Below are 16,943 nucleotides of genomic sequence, written 5' to 3'. Positions count from 1 at the left end.
AACAACCCGATAAGGCTTCTCTGCAGGGAGCTGCTCTTTGAAAAGGACGCATATAGTTATCTTAAACCCTGCCCTATTCCAGTCACCGTCTTGATCCCAAATTTGTTCTAGTTCAAAACTGGGTCAGATGTTTTTGCCCGTTCTGTATCTACCATCTAGTATGTTTGTTCAAATAAATCATTGTAGTTTTTAGCCATATTTTCTTAAACATCTATTAAACATTTTTAATAATTGCAGAAATGAATGATTAATTATTAATAAATTAATTAATTCACTGAAATTATTTTCATATGGCCACATAGGTTTTTCTGGGTACTATATATGTACACACACACAGTATACATACAATTACTTACCAAAAACATACTTATCTGGCAGGGGCGAGACCATAATCAAGAAGGTGGTTAACCCGGGGCGAGACTCAGCCATTGCACTCCGGTTGTGCTGACCACTGCGAATTCCCCAAATGTGGGAATCTCGACTGCATAATTTCTGATAGTGGGGGACTGCGTTTATGCTCTCCTCTGATTTTTTTTTTTTTTACAGGGACAGTGGTAGCCTAGTGGGTAGAGCTTTGGGCTATCAACTGAAATGTTGAGAGTTTGAATCCCAGCTTTGTCATGCACGTATATATGTATATATGACAAATAAAGGCATTCTTTACTATTCTATTTATATTCAAATCTATGTGGAAAGATTTCTATAAAACTATGAGGATTTTTACAGGGATTTTTCTTCCCTGTAATATGAAACTGTAACAGGGCATTAAAATGTAAAGAAATTTCTTTCTTGAACAGAATGTCAGATTATTTTCACCAAACAAAATCAAATCAGCGAAACATTTGATCAGAGCTGTCCAAACCTTTGAGGCCCATGAGGGTCACTGTTGAATTCAGCGGTGGTATAGAGGTAGAGGTACTTTGAGAAAGGCACTCTTTGTTTTAAGTTTGATGGTCTTTAGACTTGCCCATAGTTTATGCAAGTGGCTCCTAACATTAGATCCTACACAACAATTATCATCTTTAAATGATTTTTATGTACATTGTTTTCATTGTATTCTGTTCTTTCTCGTTCAATTTCTTTACTATTTTTAGTGGGTTTAAGTGTTGCTGGGTAATCTTGCCAAAGCAAGGCTGATGGGTGAGGTCCAGCCAGTCCTTAGCCTCCCGCCATATCCAGGTTAAGTAAAATGTTTTGTAGTACCCGGAGCAATCGGGTTCTTTATATCAAGTGACAAATTTTCCATTTTCCTCATCTGTTAGCAGAGCCCCCGTGCCTTATGAAGTAAACTATCGTTCCGGTGTTCGTTGATTAAAGAGGATTTGAGTGGGAAAGGTTACACAACATGTGGATTAAGGCGGCTTCACTGCTGAAACGCTGTTGGCTAAAAGAGCTGATTGAAATGAAATCTCCATTATGGTGAACGTAAGCTGGTGAGGAAATACCAAACATGCCCACTCATCGACCTCTCTGATTCAGGCGCTGTATAGGAAACTCTGTGTGGTTTGTTCCAAATGTGAGGATTTAATGGCCAAGAAATATAGGCAGTGAATGGCATAACTGATTATGGCCTGTACTGCCTATAAATTTGTAATGCCATGCTATAGTCGGAGCATAATGAGTGTCCAATTGAGTTTGTCGGACTGCCTTTTACGTATTTTAGTGGATTGCTCTACAGGATCCGCACTCCAATTTATATGGACCTAAAAACATCATTACCTTGTGGATGATGTTCTGCTAATTTTTGCAACAGCACGGCACACACTGGCCAACTAAATATTCTACTCTAGATAGCACAACAAAAGCAAGTTACTTGACTAAATAATAAGGGAACTGCATATTGTGACAAAATCAACGATGGGTTAATTGATAACAGCATGAATTAGAAAAGAAACCATTGATAGAAGAACTTGGAACTTGAAGGATTTCAAGATTGTAAAGCAACACAGGGCAACTAATAGTTCTAAAGAGTCCAAGTAGGTGGTTGATGCGGCTACATTCCAAAATCCTGGCCATTATTATATAGTTGCCCCCTCTTGCGGCAATACCAGCCCCCACTCTTCTGGTAGGGTTTTTTTTTTACTAGGTTTAATCTCTGGGAATTTGTACCCATTTGTTCCTCTTGTATGGTTAGTATCTAGGGTACACAAGGGGGTAACACTGGATGTGTAGTGCTCAATGGAAATGAACTAAGCAGACAACGCATACCTTTTTCAACTAGTTTAATAAACAAGAGCAAACAGGGGGACTATAGACAGTGCCAAATTAAATAAATACATTTATTTATTAGGATTTTTAACGTCATTTTTTACACACTTTAGGTTAAATTTAATTACCTGTTCATGACAAAAATTGTAGTTACTGGTTACATAAGTTTCATCAGTTCAGGTCTTTAATGTCAAACATAGTCACGGACAATTTAGTGTCTCCAATTCACCTCACTTGCACATCTTTGGACTGTGGGAGGAAACTGGAGCACCCGGAGGAAACCCACACAGACTCGGGGAGAACATGCAAACTCAACACAGAAAGGACCCAGAACACTCCACCTGGGAATCGAACCCAGGACCTTCTTGCTGTGAGGCGACAGTGCTACCCACCGAGCCACCCTGCCACCCCGCCACCCCGCCACCCCAAGAAATATATAAAATCACTTTCCTAACTAGACACACAACTTACCTAACACAAACCCCAAAAATACAGTGGGTGGCACCTGACATTGACCTATTGTGTCTAGACAAAGGTGTACTCCTACAGTGTTATGTATATGCACCCGTGCTTACCTGTCCACACCGTTTTACAAGGTGATTAAGAGAAAGAGGGGAGTGTACAGAGACATCAAAAGTGAAGCAAAAACAGCTTCTATTGCAAATACTAGTTGTCACAAACATTACAGATTGTCACAAACATTAGCAGCAAGCAGATAGACTTAAGCTAGCAGCTCTACAGAAAGAGCAGATATGATTGGTGGAACAGGACAGCAGGCCTCAGAAGCTATTGGTGGTCAGGTTCACAGGTTACAAGCTAATTACATAGAAAGAAAAAGAAAGAAAAAAACCATGCATGCCTCTCTGGCACGTAACACCATTTTAGTATAAAAACAGCTGGTTTTATTCCAAAGATGAACATTAGGATTGAGGTCAAGGATCTACGCAGGCCACTGGAATTTCTTAATGTACCTCGCTTTGTACACATGGCCATAGTAATACTGAAACAGTGAAGAGCCTTTCCCCAAATTATCGCCACAAAATAACAAAGCAATGGGTGTGACTCAATATTTTAAAGTACTTTCCACAAACTTAAAGCCAAAGTGTATGACTGACTTCAAAGACCGCTCCATGAAAGGAACTCCTGCTGTCCACCCAGGTGCTCTCCTATCACCCTGACCTCTTTCTTTGTTTTTTTGAGTCCTTCCTATGATTTTTTTAAGCCTTATTTAATTTCCAGGCATTTTTAATACTGCCCATCTGACTGTGTATGTCTGTGTGTTTTAACAGATGCAGTACAGCGAGCTGAAAGTGGATCCCTGTCACAGCCCAACCAAAAGGAAAAAAAATAACCCGGGGTAGATGCTTCCACCAACGACTCTCATGTGTACTTGCATGCCACAGACCAGCACTGATGTACACTGGCTAGGTGTTCTGTCCATTTTTGATTCATCCTCAGTTTCTCTATCTTTAACCCTCTGTTTTTTTTAACAGAAGGGTTTGTGTAAAAAAAAAAAAAAAAAAAAAAGGAGAGGCGCACTCTTAATTATCACCATGAGGGTCGTACCTGTATACTTTTAATGCAGAGGAGAGTGTGAAAAACTCTTGACCCCTTTTAGAGGCGTACAGCTGGAGCTATTTGTCACAGGATGGCATTAAGCAGATGGCTCTAAAAGCCAAGGTGTCCTTCCAGTGCAGCTACAAAGACAGGCAATGGCTCAGCCGAAAACGCTCAGCCGATAACACAGGACTGGAGAAGCTAATCATACGTCTTGTGATGGAATCTGATGGTTAGGTAGTGAGTTACACTATGTAATTTCTTCAGATTGTGCTGTTGTACCCGTTGCCCTCTACAGCAGCTACTGAAGTTGTTTGGAGTAACTGTTAGTTACTGTTACAAGTCTCAAGTGCTTAAAAGAGTGTAGAGCCTGTGTTATTGTATTTTTTTCTTTTACAATTTAATGGTATGAATGTTGCATGCTTGGCTGATTTTATTATTAAAGAAAAAAAGATTGGCATGTTGACCATACCATACCAGACCATATTTAATTAAACTCTGCTTTGTGCCCCTCCTTGACTTGAGATGCTATCCTGCCAGTAAGGGTACTGGTGTTGGTGACATATGGGACAGTGATTGTCTAATGGGTAGAGCTTTGGGCCATGCAGCCACTGTTGGGCCCTTGAGCACGGCCCTTAACCCTCTTGGCTCCAAGGGCACCGTACATTGACTGACCCTGTGTTCTGGCCCCAGCTTTGTTAAATTGTAAACCTGTATACACTGATCAGCCATAACATTAAAACCACCTCCTGGCTTCTACACTCACTGTCCATTTTATTGGCTTCACTTACCATATAGAAGCACTTTGTAGTTCTACAATTACTGACTGTAGTCCATCTGTTTCTCTAGATACTTTTTTAGCCCCCTTTCACCCTGTTCTTCAATGGTCAGGCCTCTCCCAGGGTGGTGGATGATTCTCAGCACTGCAGTGACACTGACATTGTGGTGGTGTGTTAGTGTGTGTTGTGCTGGTATGAGTGGATAAGACACAGCAATGCTGATGGAGTTTTTAAACACCTCACTGTCACTGCTGGACTGAGAATAGTCCACCCACCAAAAATATATCCAGCCAACAGCGCCCTGTGGGCAGCATCCTGTGACCACTGATGAAGGTCTAGAAGATGACCAACTCAAACAGCAGCAATAGATGAGCGATCGTCTCTGACTTTACATCTGTAAAATAGAGTGTCTAATAGAGTGGACAGTGAGTGGACACGATATTTAAAAACTGATCCATACCAGCACAACACACACCAACACACCACCACCATGTCAGTGTCACTGCAGTGCTGAAAATGATCCACCACCTAAATAATACCTGCTCTGTAGTGGTCCTGTTGAGGTCCTGATCATCGAAGAACAGGGTGAAAGCAGGTTAAAAAAGTATGCAGAGAAACAGATGGATTACAGTCAGTAGCTGTAGAACTACAAAGTGCTTCTATATGGTAAGTGGAGCAAATAAAATGGACAGTGATTGTAGAAACAAGGAGGTGGTTTTAATGTTATGACTGATCAGTGTATGAATAAAGGACAAATAAAGGTGGTGTTTTCTATATTGTAGCTAGGAAGCGTGCTAATCGTGTCAGGAAGCCATCTTTTTGGACTCTGTTTACGGTTTATTAGAGCTACTCCTTTAAAAATGATGACACACGGACAAACTTTGGTGCAAACCACTTTGTGAGAACTTTTCTTGATCGTGTCAATAGTGTGTGACAAGCTGCTTGAGGGACTTGGCAGGGGCGAACAGGGCTTGGATGGCGTGACGTGCCCTTTTTTCTAAACCTCTTCCTGTCATCTCCGAATCTGGCTCGGTCAGGCCAGCTTTTCCTCGCCTTCATCCATCCGTCTGAGACCGGGGTCACGGCTCGGCCTGCAGGGAGCCGCCTGAGCGAGCAAGTGTTGAAAGATCACAGCAAAAGCTACAGAGTCCCCGTTCTGTTCCCTCCACGACGAGAGACAAAAAAAATCTTCCTCGTGGCATTTTTATACGAGCACATCTGTCAAATGGAAAACACATTGATTTGTTTGAGAGCATTTCCTTACAAAGACAACATGCTCCCCGTTGACCGCGATGCTCCTGGTACCGATGTGATCTTCATTTAAAGCAGAACTGCTCGTACAGACACGTTTTTTAAGCCTGAATGTGAGCGTTCTGTTTCTTTCTTTCATTCAGTGGATAAATCGTGTGTGGCTTCTGAATCTCCCGTGCTTTAATCTTTTCAGATATGCCATGTTTGCAAGCAAACCAAAGCGGACTTTGAAAAAAAGAAGTAAAAGATACAGTTTTAATTGAAAAGACACTTTTGTTGACTTTGCACTGATTTGTCTTTGTTATATTTTAGTTTCATTTTAAAGTGTAAATATTTTTGTACATATACATCTATATATATATATAAAATGCTCGTCAATGTTTATGTGAAGATATTTGAGCCTGTTTCATCATCATTATGCTGATGTTGCTTGTTCCATCATCATCATCAAGCTTACGGTGGGTGGATGGAGATAAGAATTAATGCAGGTACACAGAAAGCCAGAACAGTGCTGAAGTACGTCTACTAAATGCAACAGATTAATGACTTTTGGAAAGAAAAAATATTAAATATTTTTATCAGCGCTCGCTTTTGTAGTAGTCATCATTTTTAAAGAAGAAACAATCCTTTTAAATAATAAACGGTGCACTGATTTGTAAAAATAAATGTCTTTTTAATGTAAAGTCAGCAATTTCTACAGATTTTAGCTACTTTAGAACTCAGTCCAAATAAATACAACTTTTAAGTCTTTAAGTTTTCAGAACTAAACAACATGATTAACAGACAGACTGAGTTGTGACAGACTGCAATGTTACTAACCCACAGCTTTATGGTCCTGGGTTGATCCTCACTTGGTTAGTTGGTGGTCCAGGTTTGCTTTTGTCATTTTAGAAGTCTGAAGCAGCCACAGAGACTTGAGGGAAATTATTACATATAAATTATTATAATGTTATAAGCCTTTACATTACATTTTAAAAATGTTAACTTATCCTAAACGGATGATTATAGTTATAGTTAGTGGTATTTGGGTTACTTTAGTAGAAAAGGACTTTTTTATTTTATTTTATTTTAAGTCCTACTAAAAAGTATTGGGAGCATGACGTTTCATTTCAGCTAGTGATGTTGATTTATAAACTCCACAGGGTTTTACAGGCTGTTAAACCTGTCCCTGCAGAACCAGTATGGTAAGCTAGTAGTTAAGCATTTATTTATTTTATTTTATTAGAATTTTAATGACATGTTTTTAGTTCAAGTCTTTAATGTCAAACACATTTATGGACACTTTTGTATTTCCAGTTCACCTGGAGTCACAAAATACGAGTCCGAGTCAAGTCACAAGTCTTTAGGCTAGAGTCCGAGTCACGAGTCAATATGATATACACAAAACATATTGGAAATGTAGCGTAGAAATAAACAAATAATATGTACGTTCAGATAAGAAACAACAACAGATTAGCAACTGTATTTTGCCATTTTACTTAGTGCCTTTACTTTCCTAGTCATTGTGCAAATGAATGTAATTTCCATAACAAGAAGGTAGCAGTTAAAAGCTTAAACTCATACGTTTTGTTTTCATTGCAAAACAAAAGCGCTCGATAAATCACGACACAGCGGCCAAAATCCAAAACACAGCAAAATAAATCTTAACCACTGCTTACCTTAGCTTATGTTCTTTCAGATGCTATTAAATTTATAACCGTGTGTCCCATTAGGAATATAATCCGTTATTTTGTTAATGTGCTTATAATTAAAAACCTCCAAACTTTTCCGTTGTGAAGTAAAACACTAACTCGTTAGAAAGCCGATCAAGCGTTTCATGCAACTGAATAAATGCAAATAACAGCATTTCTTACTAAAAATTTAAATCAGAAGGTCTGATTGGTTCAGAAAGCGGTTCTTTCATCCATTAGCGCCAATTCTGTAGGAGTGTTCCATTCACCCCAGTTCTTCCTGTGAAGTGCACTACGTACTACTACTACTACTACTACTAAATAAATCATTCAGAATTTTGATGGCTAAAATCATAACTTTCATTCTGAAATTCTACTCGTATCAACCTGTGACCAATGCAGGCTAGTTTATTATCAATTAAATAGCCTGCCAGCTAAATATGTTACTGTAAACATAGACTGCATTGTCAATTGCATATTCCACCCTATAGGGTGTGTTATAATTACCACACCGTTGCTATATGGTTTGGCCAAAATTGTAAATAGTTTTTGTTTTATTTGGCAAATATATGTAAATGTAGTTTTACATGACTGGATGTATTTGAAGGAATTGAATGACAGTCTGATGGCACAAATTTGAACATGCTAAAATCCCCCTCACACGTACTTGTGATGATCACCGACGTACATAGTTTATTAGCAGATAGAGAACCTGCTTTTAGGGATGGCAGAATGATTCAAGACATAATGGGGTATTTATGATTTTAGTATGATTTTTGCATATGACGTAATATGTTACGAATCGTTTTCCATTGTCCAGAAAGTCTCTGACCTTACTTCTCAGGTAAGAACTGAGGTCATTTTAATTATTTATTTGAGCACCTTAATGATTATTATGTATTTTTTATTTCTTTTAAATAAAGGTAAGTTACTTTCCCACATTCTTGGTGTTAAGTCTGCCAGAGACACACATAGGTGTGTACACAAGCCCATGCCTAATCGGTCATTCCCGACTCCTTCAGCCATTATTAATCCTCATGTGGCACTGTCGGAGTTGCGGCGTACGTGCGCCTCTCTCCAGATGGGCCTCTGGTTTTCACCAAAGAAACCAGGCTTTGATGCAAACATGTACACATCACCCACTCACCGAGTGATCGAGAGGCTCCTCGTTTCATGTGAAGGGGCCGAAGGGGGCTCTTCTGCACTTGGAGCCACCACGTTCCTCTACCCAAATCATTTATTAGTCTGGCCTTCCTCGCGCTGTCTGATCCCTGCTGTTATTCAATATGACCGCGGAGCATCGCACACAGCGCCTCACTACAAATAACAGCACAGCCAGACGCTAATAATTACCACTACAAGAGTAAAAAGGGCAAGAACACACAGTTCGTTATTAATGAGACCCTCCATCCTCGCTTGGCTGTCTATGCCGTCCATCTATGTGGTTCTCAGGTTTAACTCTAATCCACCCATGAACTGCCCTGCCACACCAATCCTTCGTCACCTCTTAAGCCAGCATGGAGTTGAAAAAGCTGCCAAAAGGAAACAGGGTTTATATGGTTTTGACCCAAAGGGCTGTGAGGGGATGAAGAGAGTAAAAAGGTCTGAACCTTGAGCTTCACCTGGCACACAGATGAGCTTGCTCCATCACTGTATGTGGGTAAGAATTGCTCATGGGGGGTTGGGTCCATACAGTACAAAACAGCATGAAGTTGAAACGCTTTTATCCAAAGCGACTTATACGATGAGCAATTGAGGGTTAAGGGCCTTGCTCAGGGACCCAACAGGCGCAACTTGGTGGTGGCGGGGCTTGAACCGGCAACCTTCTGTTTACTAGTCCAGTACCTTAACCACTGAGCTATCACTGGCCCTATCAAAACAGGGATGAGAATTTTTGTATTTGAGACCATTGCTGGATGTTTTAGGTTTACATTTAACCATTAAGGTGGGCTGTGCTGTGTATTGTAGCTTCCATTTATTGTCATTTTTATGAGTGTAATTTAATGACTGTCGTGAAATGTGGCAGTGTGATTTTTGAAAAACGAGGTCCATGAAATTAAGCACATTTTCCTGTGAAATTAGGATAGCCTTACCTATAATATAAAGAATAAGCAGTGCTTTAACTGATTGGATTTATTATTTTTATATAATGACAGAACAAGGCCACAGAACAAGGCTCTTAACTTATTATATTATAACCATAAGTAACACAATTCTGTCATTCAAAAATAATTTTAAAGGCTAATATTTAAGAAAACATTCAACAGAAAACATTCAATAGAAAAGGAAGCTCAGGACGTAGTGTTAGTCCTCAATAAAAAAAACTGTAACATATTCAATTCTTCATTTTTCATAATGTATGTATAATACAGAACTGTGCAATGTAAGAAATTACCGCTAGGCACCCAGGTGGTGCAGCGGAATGCTACCCTGGTACAAAGGTGCCGACCTTTTGGCAGTGCCTGTAGCAGTCAAAAAATTGTCCATCAGTCAGCTGAGTGGGAAAGACTGGACTAATAAGTGTGTGGAGTCTTCAAACGCTGAAGTATGGGCGAATAAGAAGGGGTCGAGGGACTGTGCACGCATCAGAGGGGGTGTGGGCTGGGTATATACCCTCCTCAGGTGCAATTGGGATCCGCAGCAGCGGACTAATTGGCTACGCTAAACTGGGAGAAAATACATAAATGAAAATGGAAAAAAAGAAATTCCTGCTGATATCTGTTTGGCAAGAACGAACTACATGATGGTTCTATTAGATTTGATAAATAACAGTAAGTAATGATGTGTCGGAAATCACCAACTGCAATAAGCAAGGGTTTCTGTAACCGGTCCAATTAATATTGTCGCTCCCAAGCAAAACTGAATAAGTTGTATACACAATGGTTAGCACCAAGGTTCTCCAGTGAGCAGTGCTGCCCCCTCGGCCTGCAGGTCATTCAGCAGCTGGATGAGTAGACTGGTATGAGTCCCACTGCACCGTGTAAGTGCAGGACTCAGCTGCTCCACGTACTGCTTCATGCTCATCAGAGTCACCAGATCCTGAGCCAGCACCACAGCTCCAGTGTCTGTCCACTGTGAGGTCAGGGTCTCTGGGTTTAACCTGAGTAGTGCTTGTGCTCGATCAGGACTGAGCTCCAGCACTGGATCTGCGCTCTCATACGATGGAATGTGTTGCTCCAGCAGGTAGGTGAGGAGGAGGCAGCTCAGCAGGCATGAGCAGGACTCTATGAAGGGCAGGTCTCTTACCTCAGAGACCTGACCCGCCGCCATGGCCAAGTCACCTTCTTCTGCACAGCGTCTTAGCTCCTCACGCAGCTCCTCACTGACCAGGTCCAGAGGAGTGTGACCTAAACGGTCACGCAAGTGCAACAATGCAGAACCTGCAGAACGAAAAGAACAGTCACTAATAGCATTGACATCCTTGCTGCATCTGTACTGCATCTGTTATTTGATTCGCATATTTATTTAATTGATAACTATCTTTGAATATTTTATATCTACAGTATATTAAGACATTTTGTATGGACACAAAGTTTGGTTCTACACTTTGTGGATTTGTGTACCTGGATTATAGAGCATGCATCAAGAGATGCTGGTATACGTTTCTTCAAGTGTGTCTGCCAGCTCAGAGCTTTTATTGTTTATCAGAGTATTAGGCGGCTTCTAGCTGTCCATCATTTAAGAAAATAGGATTTAAACCTGCAGCAGTGAAGGCACACCTGTTTTGAGACCTAATGCTAAACACTTAATGCTAATATAAAAATACTGTGGCTTAATGTAAAAACACAAGCTATGAATAGCCTACAGAATTCCTCTCATAATTTACTAATCACTTTATTATAACTGATCCAAAAAGCAGAATTAATCTTATTTTAAAAGCACAGGCTTTACATGAAACTATGCAAATTACATTTAGGTAATGTTCACATTTTAAAGGCAAAGTACAGACAGCAAAAAAACACAGCAGAAAACCCTCCACTGCTGACTGAGGAGCTTTGCAACTGTCACACTCCCCCTCTGACACGTGTGCAGTAGCCGACTGCATCTTTTCACCTGCATGAGGCAAGTTCATATGCGGATCGGCCTTGTGCACGGAGAGCGACACCCTGATCAGCATTATTCCTCAACTCTGCGCAGACGCCATCAATCAGCCAGCAGAGGTCGTAATTGCACCAGTTATTAGGAACCCTGGTTCAGTTTGTCCCACCCTGTGAACAGCCAATCGATGTTCATGTAGCCGCCCAGCCCAGCCGGATGGCAGAGCTGAGATTCGATACAATGTATTCGAAATCCCAGCTCTGGTGTGCTAGCGTATTTACCGCTGTGACACCTGAGTGGCTACATATGCGATCTTTTTAAACTACAGACTCAGTTACAAACAGCATACCACTGTACTGTATCTAATATTATGTATCTATTCCTGGAACTCTTCATGTAAAACATACAGATAGAATTTATCTTGAATAAAGAGCACATTATTAAAATAGTTTGGTATTTAAAATGAATGGTACAGGATTATCTGAAAATACAGAAGGTAAAGCAAAGTCTTTATAACTTACAAATTAAAATATATAAGGATAAGGCTATGGGGAAAATCATAAGCATGGGGAGTTAAATATTTATTGATTTAATCTTGTGTGCTGTCGTTCTAGTTTTAAATCATTTGCTGAATTATTTAGCTTACTTGTTCAAGAACATAAATGTATTTCACATTAATGATTTGAAAAGGTTTCTTGTTATATAAGAAGTACAGTAAAACATTTAGAATGAATACTAGTAGTAAGACAGTAAAATGCTGTTTACAATAACCAAAGCCTTGCTATAATGGACAGCGTTCAGTGTGACCTCTCTGCTTTCAGGCAGCATATTTTCTACAGTAAACTGCACTTGATGGCACTTGACTCTTAAACCTCTTTGTGAGCACAGCAGAAGCACTTCAGAAATCCTGCCCACTTTAACACGAAGGCTCGAGAGAACTCCCGCTGTCAAAAGCCAATCTGATTGTTTTGTGCATGCGAGCAAAAGAGCAGGTTTTCACTCACAAATGACTACGCCAGGAGAAAATAGTGACCTGGTAAACACACAGTTCTGCTCCAGTCTGTTCTTTCTACACCTGTCTCTCTCTCCATTGATTTTTCCTGAGCCAGAGATCAACACGCTTTCTGCTGTACAGATGTAGACGATTGTAGGCCAGAAGCAATTTCTACACACTGTCAAAAAATGTCTTCATAAACAATCACGTTCAAAGTGAAATGATAGTGAAAGAGTATCAGCAGTTCAAATTGTGATCAATGTTATTAAAGGAGAAGAGGATAAAAAGTTAAAAAGGGGGGGGGGGGGGGGGGGGGGGGTGCCATGATTCGAATCTGTAATCGGTAACTCGCCTGGTTGACATCACTACACAGAGTTGTAAGGGATTTATTTAATCACTACACAGAGTTATACGGGATTTAATTTATTTATGTGAGGATACTTTCTTCATTTGTATTATTCATTTATTTATATAATGTTGAATTTGTTTTAAAATTTCATTTCAGTTTTTTTTATACAAAAAGGGAAATGTGCAGCATTGTTTTGCATAGTTTGTACCTACCTAAGAAATAAAAGGGCATTCATTATTTAGATAAATAAAAGATCTTTTTTTAATAATAAATAATAATTATTATTATTAATAATAATAATCTTTTTTAAGAAAAGACATTTTGTCATAATTTGTCTTAAATTTCATTGAGTTATTTTCATTTATCTGTTGCTCTTCTCCTAACACTAAGTATGTCCTGGTACCAGTGTGCAGAACTGAACTTTTATTTTTTATAGCCTGTGAGGCGTGCACAGTGGTAATGGTGGTGTCAAATATAACAAACCACAAATATACACAATACTAAATATGTAAGATGTTATCTATTTCTCCTTGTATAAGCACTGCACTGAGTCACTAGTGAAGAGATCTACATCATTATAGATAATTATATATAATTCATGTTTAAAGGTTGGATGGAAGATTTTAAGTTACATCTCTGGTAGAAACTGCTGACAGAAAATGTATTAATGCAGGTACAGTTTTTATTTGTAGTTACCTGGTAGCAGTTTTTTTATTATAATATTTTATCTTTTTAAGTGAAAAAGACTATATAAAAGGACTACTATTAAAGTCATAAGATAATGGGAGGAAATCTTATGACATTACGGTAAATATTACAGCTTATGTATATTACAGTTCTGTCCATCCATCCATTCATCCATCCATTCATCTATCTATCAGGGACATTGTCGCTGGTTCAAAACCCCACCACTGCCAGGTTGCTGCTGTTGGGCCCTTGAACAAGGCCCTTAACCCTCAATTGCTTAGACTGTATACTGTCACAGTACGGTAAGTTGCTTTGAATAAAAGCATCTGCTAAATACCGAAAATGTAAATGTATAATGTGTATGTAAATCTATCTGACTGAGAACGTTTTAAGAATTTGCTGGTTCTGTCTGTCTCTACTTGGCAGATTATGCATTAAAACATCAAAATTATTATCTGATATAGGTGTCCTATTGTTGTTAATTAAGATTAGGCAATATAAAAGCTAACCACTCAGTCAAGGCCCAGATAACCAAACTAAAGCTCTCTTACTTTGGGCACAGAAAGAGAAGAAACAAGACAATTATGCTTGAAAGAGTTGAAGGTAAAAGAAGAAGAGGACAGCCAACAACCAGACAGAAAACTGGATGTTCTGGAGAAACACTATCCATACGGTTGCCGGGAATTGGAATAGATTTGATGGCACATATAATAATAATAATAATAATATTAATAATAATGATTATAGTAATTTATTGAAAATGTTTATACAGCACTGCATGTATAAATATGACTTGCTACAAAACATTGATGGTTAAGGAAGCTTATATCACAGACCAACAAAAAAAAAATCTACAGCTTCATTTTAAATGTCAACCTTGCAGTGTCTTTCTGGTTTCTAAGGCTTAAAAAATGATTTTTATTTTATTTTAAAATGCCATTTCAACAAGCCTAATTTAGTATCAAAATTATCTAGCAAATTTCAGGTTATATTGTAGTAATCATAACACATTTACCCAAAGTGTATTTGATTTGAGAATTATTTGACATGTATTCATTTATGTGACACAGGTACTCAAACATCATACAGTTAGTTCTGGATTATTGTCTGCACTGCACTGTCTGGTGGAAAATCAGCAGTACAGAGCTCATGATCATTTAATCCACGTTACTGCTTTTGCTGCAGAGTTACTAAGAACCTTGCATGCAAATAGACACACAATGCCAGTAAGCAGCCCTTTGGCCTTTAGAGGGCAGGCAAAGACTAGAAATAGAGAACAATCAGCAGGAGGAGGGAAGAAAAATGGAACAAGAACGAGTGTGTGCACTGACTGTACATGACAGAATGAATGAGACAGTCCGACGTCATCTCTCCTCTCCATATCTGGATGGACCTTGCAGATTGTAACAAGCTAAAATGAAGCCTTACTCAGCCTCGAAAAGAAGCTCATGCCAAGAAATCAGACACAGAACGCAAACTAATCTCATCATCAGTGTATGGTATTGTGAACATGATGTTCCAGTGGAAAGAGCTCCGTGGACGAGTGAGCGTAATCATGTTTCACCCAGATTGACCGTGACAAGAGTCCAGACACACACAGATTAACAATGATTACAGTCCATCAGCAGCATTACAAGACAATCAGAGCTTTGTGTAATTTCTTGGCACCTGCCACACACGCATCCAGTGACACACATGGCACAAACCCACCTGTCTGTGTGTGAGTCACATAAACTGGGCTGATAAAGAATGGTGCCACTATAGTGCAGATTAGATACATTCCAACAGTTTATTTAGACCTATATGAGATGATATGAGTGTTAACTTGTTAGGTATGGCCTACAATAAAAGCAACCATGACTGAAAGCTACACAGAAACTGGTGTGAAACATGGTTAAATAAATTAAATATTTAAATAGATTTTCCTTTACTAAGCACAACACTTGTGATGCCACCAAACTGACTCACTCACCAGACTCCTATATATTTCTAGGGATAATCCAGTGTAAAAAAGTTATAGTGACATTTTCCTAATCTCAAAGAAAGCATTTATGTTACATCTACAAGCATTTATGTTACATAAGCAGATGCTTTTATCCAAAGTGACCTACAACTGTGACCGAATACAATGCAAGTAATCGAGAGATAAGGCCTCGCTCAGGAGAGCAACAGAGGCAACTTACATACACATCAGGCAACCTTCTGATCACTTTAAGCTTTTAGCCTAGCAGTTAAGGTACTGGACTACTAGGCAGAAGGTTGCTGGTTCAAACCCCACCTCTGCCAGGTTGCCATTGTTGGGTGCTTAAGCAAGGCCCTTAAACCTCATTTGCTTGGACTGTATACTGTAAGTCGCTTTGGATAAAAGTGTCTGCTAAATGCTAAAATACAAAAAGTACCACTGCCATAGCTGCCACCGCTATTTACTAAGCATATTAATTATTAAGACTTTTCAATTCTTGATTTTACATCAAAATTGCATAACTCTTAAAAGTTGTGACTATTATTATTTCCAGATCTGCTATAGTGACCCCTAAAATATACAGAAGTAGCAAAAAGAGGAGAAAAATAATAATAAAAGCACCCCTGACTGTGTAATTTTAAACAACAACGAATAAAATATATACAATAGTAAATGAAAATGGTTTAATGACCAAGAAACTACAAAAAAACGCAAAAGAATGCATATAAATATCCCTACATCTTTAGACTTTTAATACGTGACTTCATAAATTCTTATATTAGGGCAGTTGCAGCCTAGTGGTTATTTATTTATTTATTAGGATTTTAACATCATGTTTTACACTTTGGTTACATTCATGACAGAAACGGTTACACGAGATTCATTAGTTCACAGTCATGGACAATTTTGTATCTCCAATTAACCTCACTTGCATGTCTTTGGATTGTGGGAGGAAACCGAAGCTCCCGGAGGAAACCCACACAGACACGGGGAGAACATGCAAACTCCACACAGAAAGGAGATCGAACCCAGGACCTTCTTGCTGTGAGGCGACAGTGCTACCCACTGAGCCAACCTAGCCTAGTGGTCAAGGTAATGGACTAGTAGTCGAAAGGTCGCTGGTCCAAGCCCCACCACTGCCAGGTTGTCAATGTTGGGCCCTTGAGCAAGGCCCTTAACCCTAGATTGCTTAGACAATATACTGTCACAAAAAAAAGTTGCTTTGGATAAAAGCATTTGCTAAATGATCTATCTAACTATCTGTCTGTCTGTCTGTCTGTCTATAAATGTGTATTTGCAACTTTATCACCTTTATGTCCTCCTGCCATTCCAGTTAAACACTCACCTGTCTTAGTTTTGTTGTGTACACACGGCAGTCTACATTTATACAATAAGACAAGACACGGCCATATTGGGAAACATGTACACATAGTCCAGTCTAAAACAA

General features: G+C 39.2%; 2 protein-coding genes and 1 non-coding gene across 3 annotated transcripts in view; 2 read left to right on the top strand and 1 right to left on the bottom strand.

Annotated features, from left to right (window-relative positions):
• Positions 1–4,369, top strand: part of LOC134335229 (multiple C2 and transmembrane domain-containing protein 1-like) — a 164,072-nt gene extending 159,703 nt beyond the window's left edge. Inside the window, exon 21 of the mRNA XM_063017727.1 lies at positions 3,498–4,369. Within this exon, the coding sequence (XP_062873797.1) occupies positions 3,498–3,569 (72 nt within the window). The 3' untranslated portion in view covers positions 3,570–4,369. The remainder of the gene's footprint in view (positions 1–3,497) is intronic.
• Positions 364–527, top strand: LOC134335777 (U1 spliceosomal RNA). Its single transcript, XR_010015645.1, has one exon. It is a non-coding gene; the product is annotated as a U1 spliceosomal RNA (small nuclear RNA).
• A 5,278-nt stretch (positions 4,370–9,647) lies between the features above and the next one.
• The window catches only part of slf1 (SMC5-SMC6 complex localization factor 1), a 37,200-nt gene continuing 29,904 nt past the window's right edge, over positions 9,648–16,943 (bottom strand). Inside the window, exon 19 of the mRNA XM_063017854.1 lies at positions 9,648–10,845. Within this exon, the coding sequence (XP_062873924.1) occupies positions 10,349–10,845 (497 nt within the window). The 3' untranslated portion in view covers positions 9,648–10,348. The remainder of the gene's footprint in view (positions 10,846–16,943) is intronic.

This window comes from Trichomycterus rosablanca, chromosome 21, assembly GCF_030014385.1.
Source record: "Trichomycterus rosablanca isolate fTriRos1 chromosome 21, fTriRos1.hap1, whole genome shotgun sequence".
Taxonomy (NCBI): Eukaryota; Metazoa; Chordata; class Actinopteri; order Siluriformes; family Trichomycteridae; genus Trichomycterus; species Trichomycterus rosablanca.
This window is presented reverse-complemented; position numbering and strand designations above follow the sequence as displayed.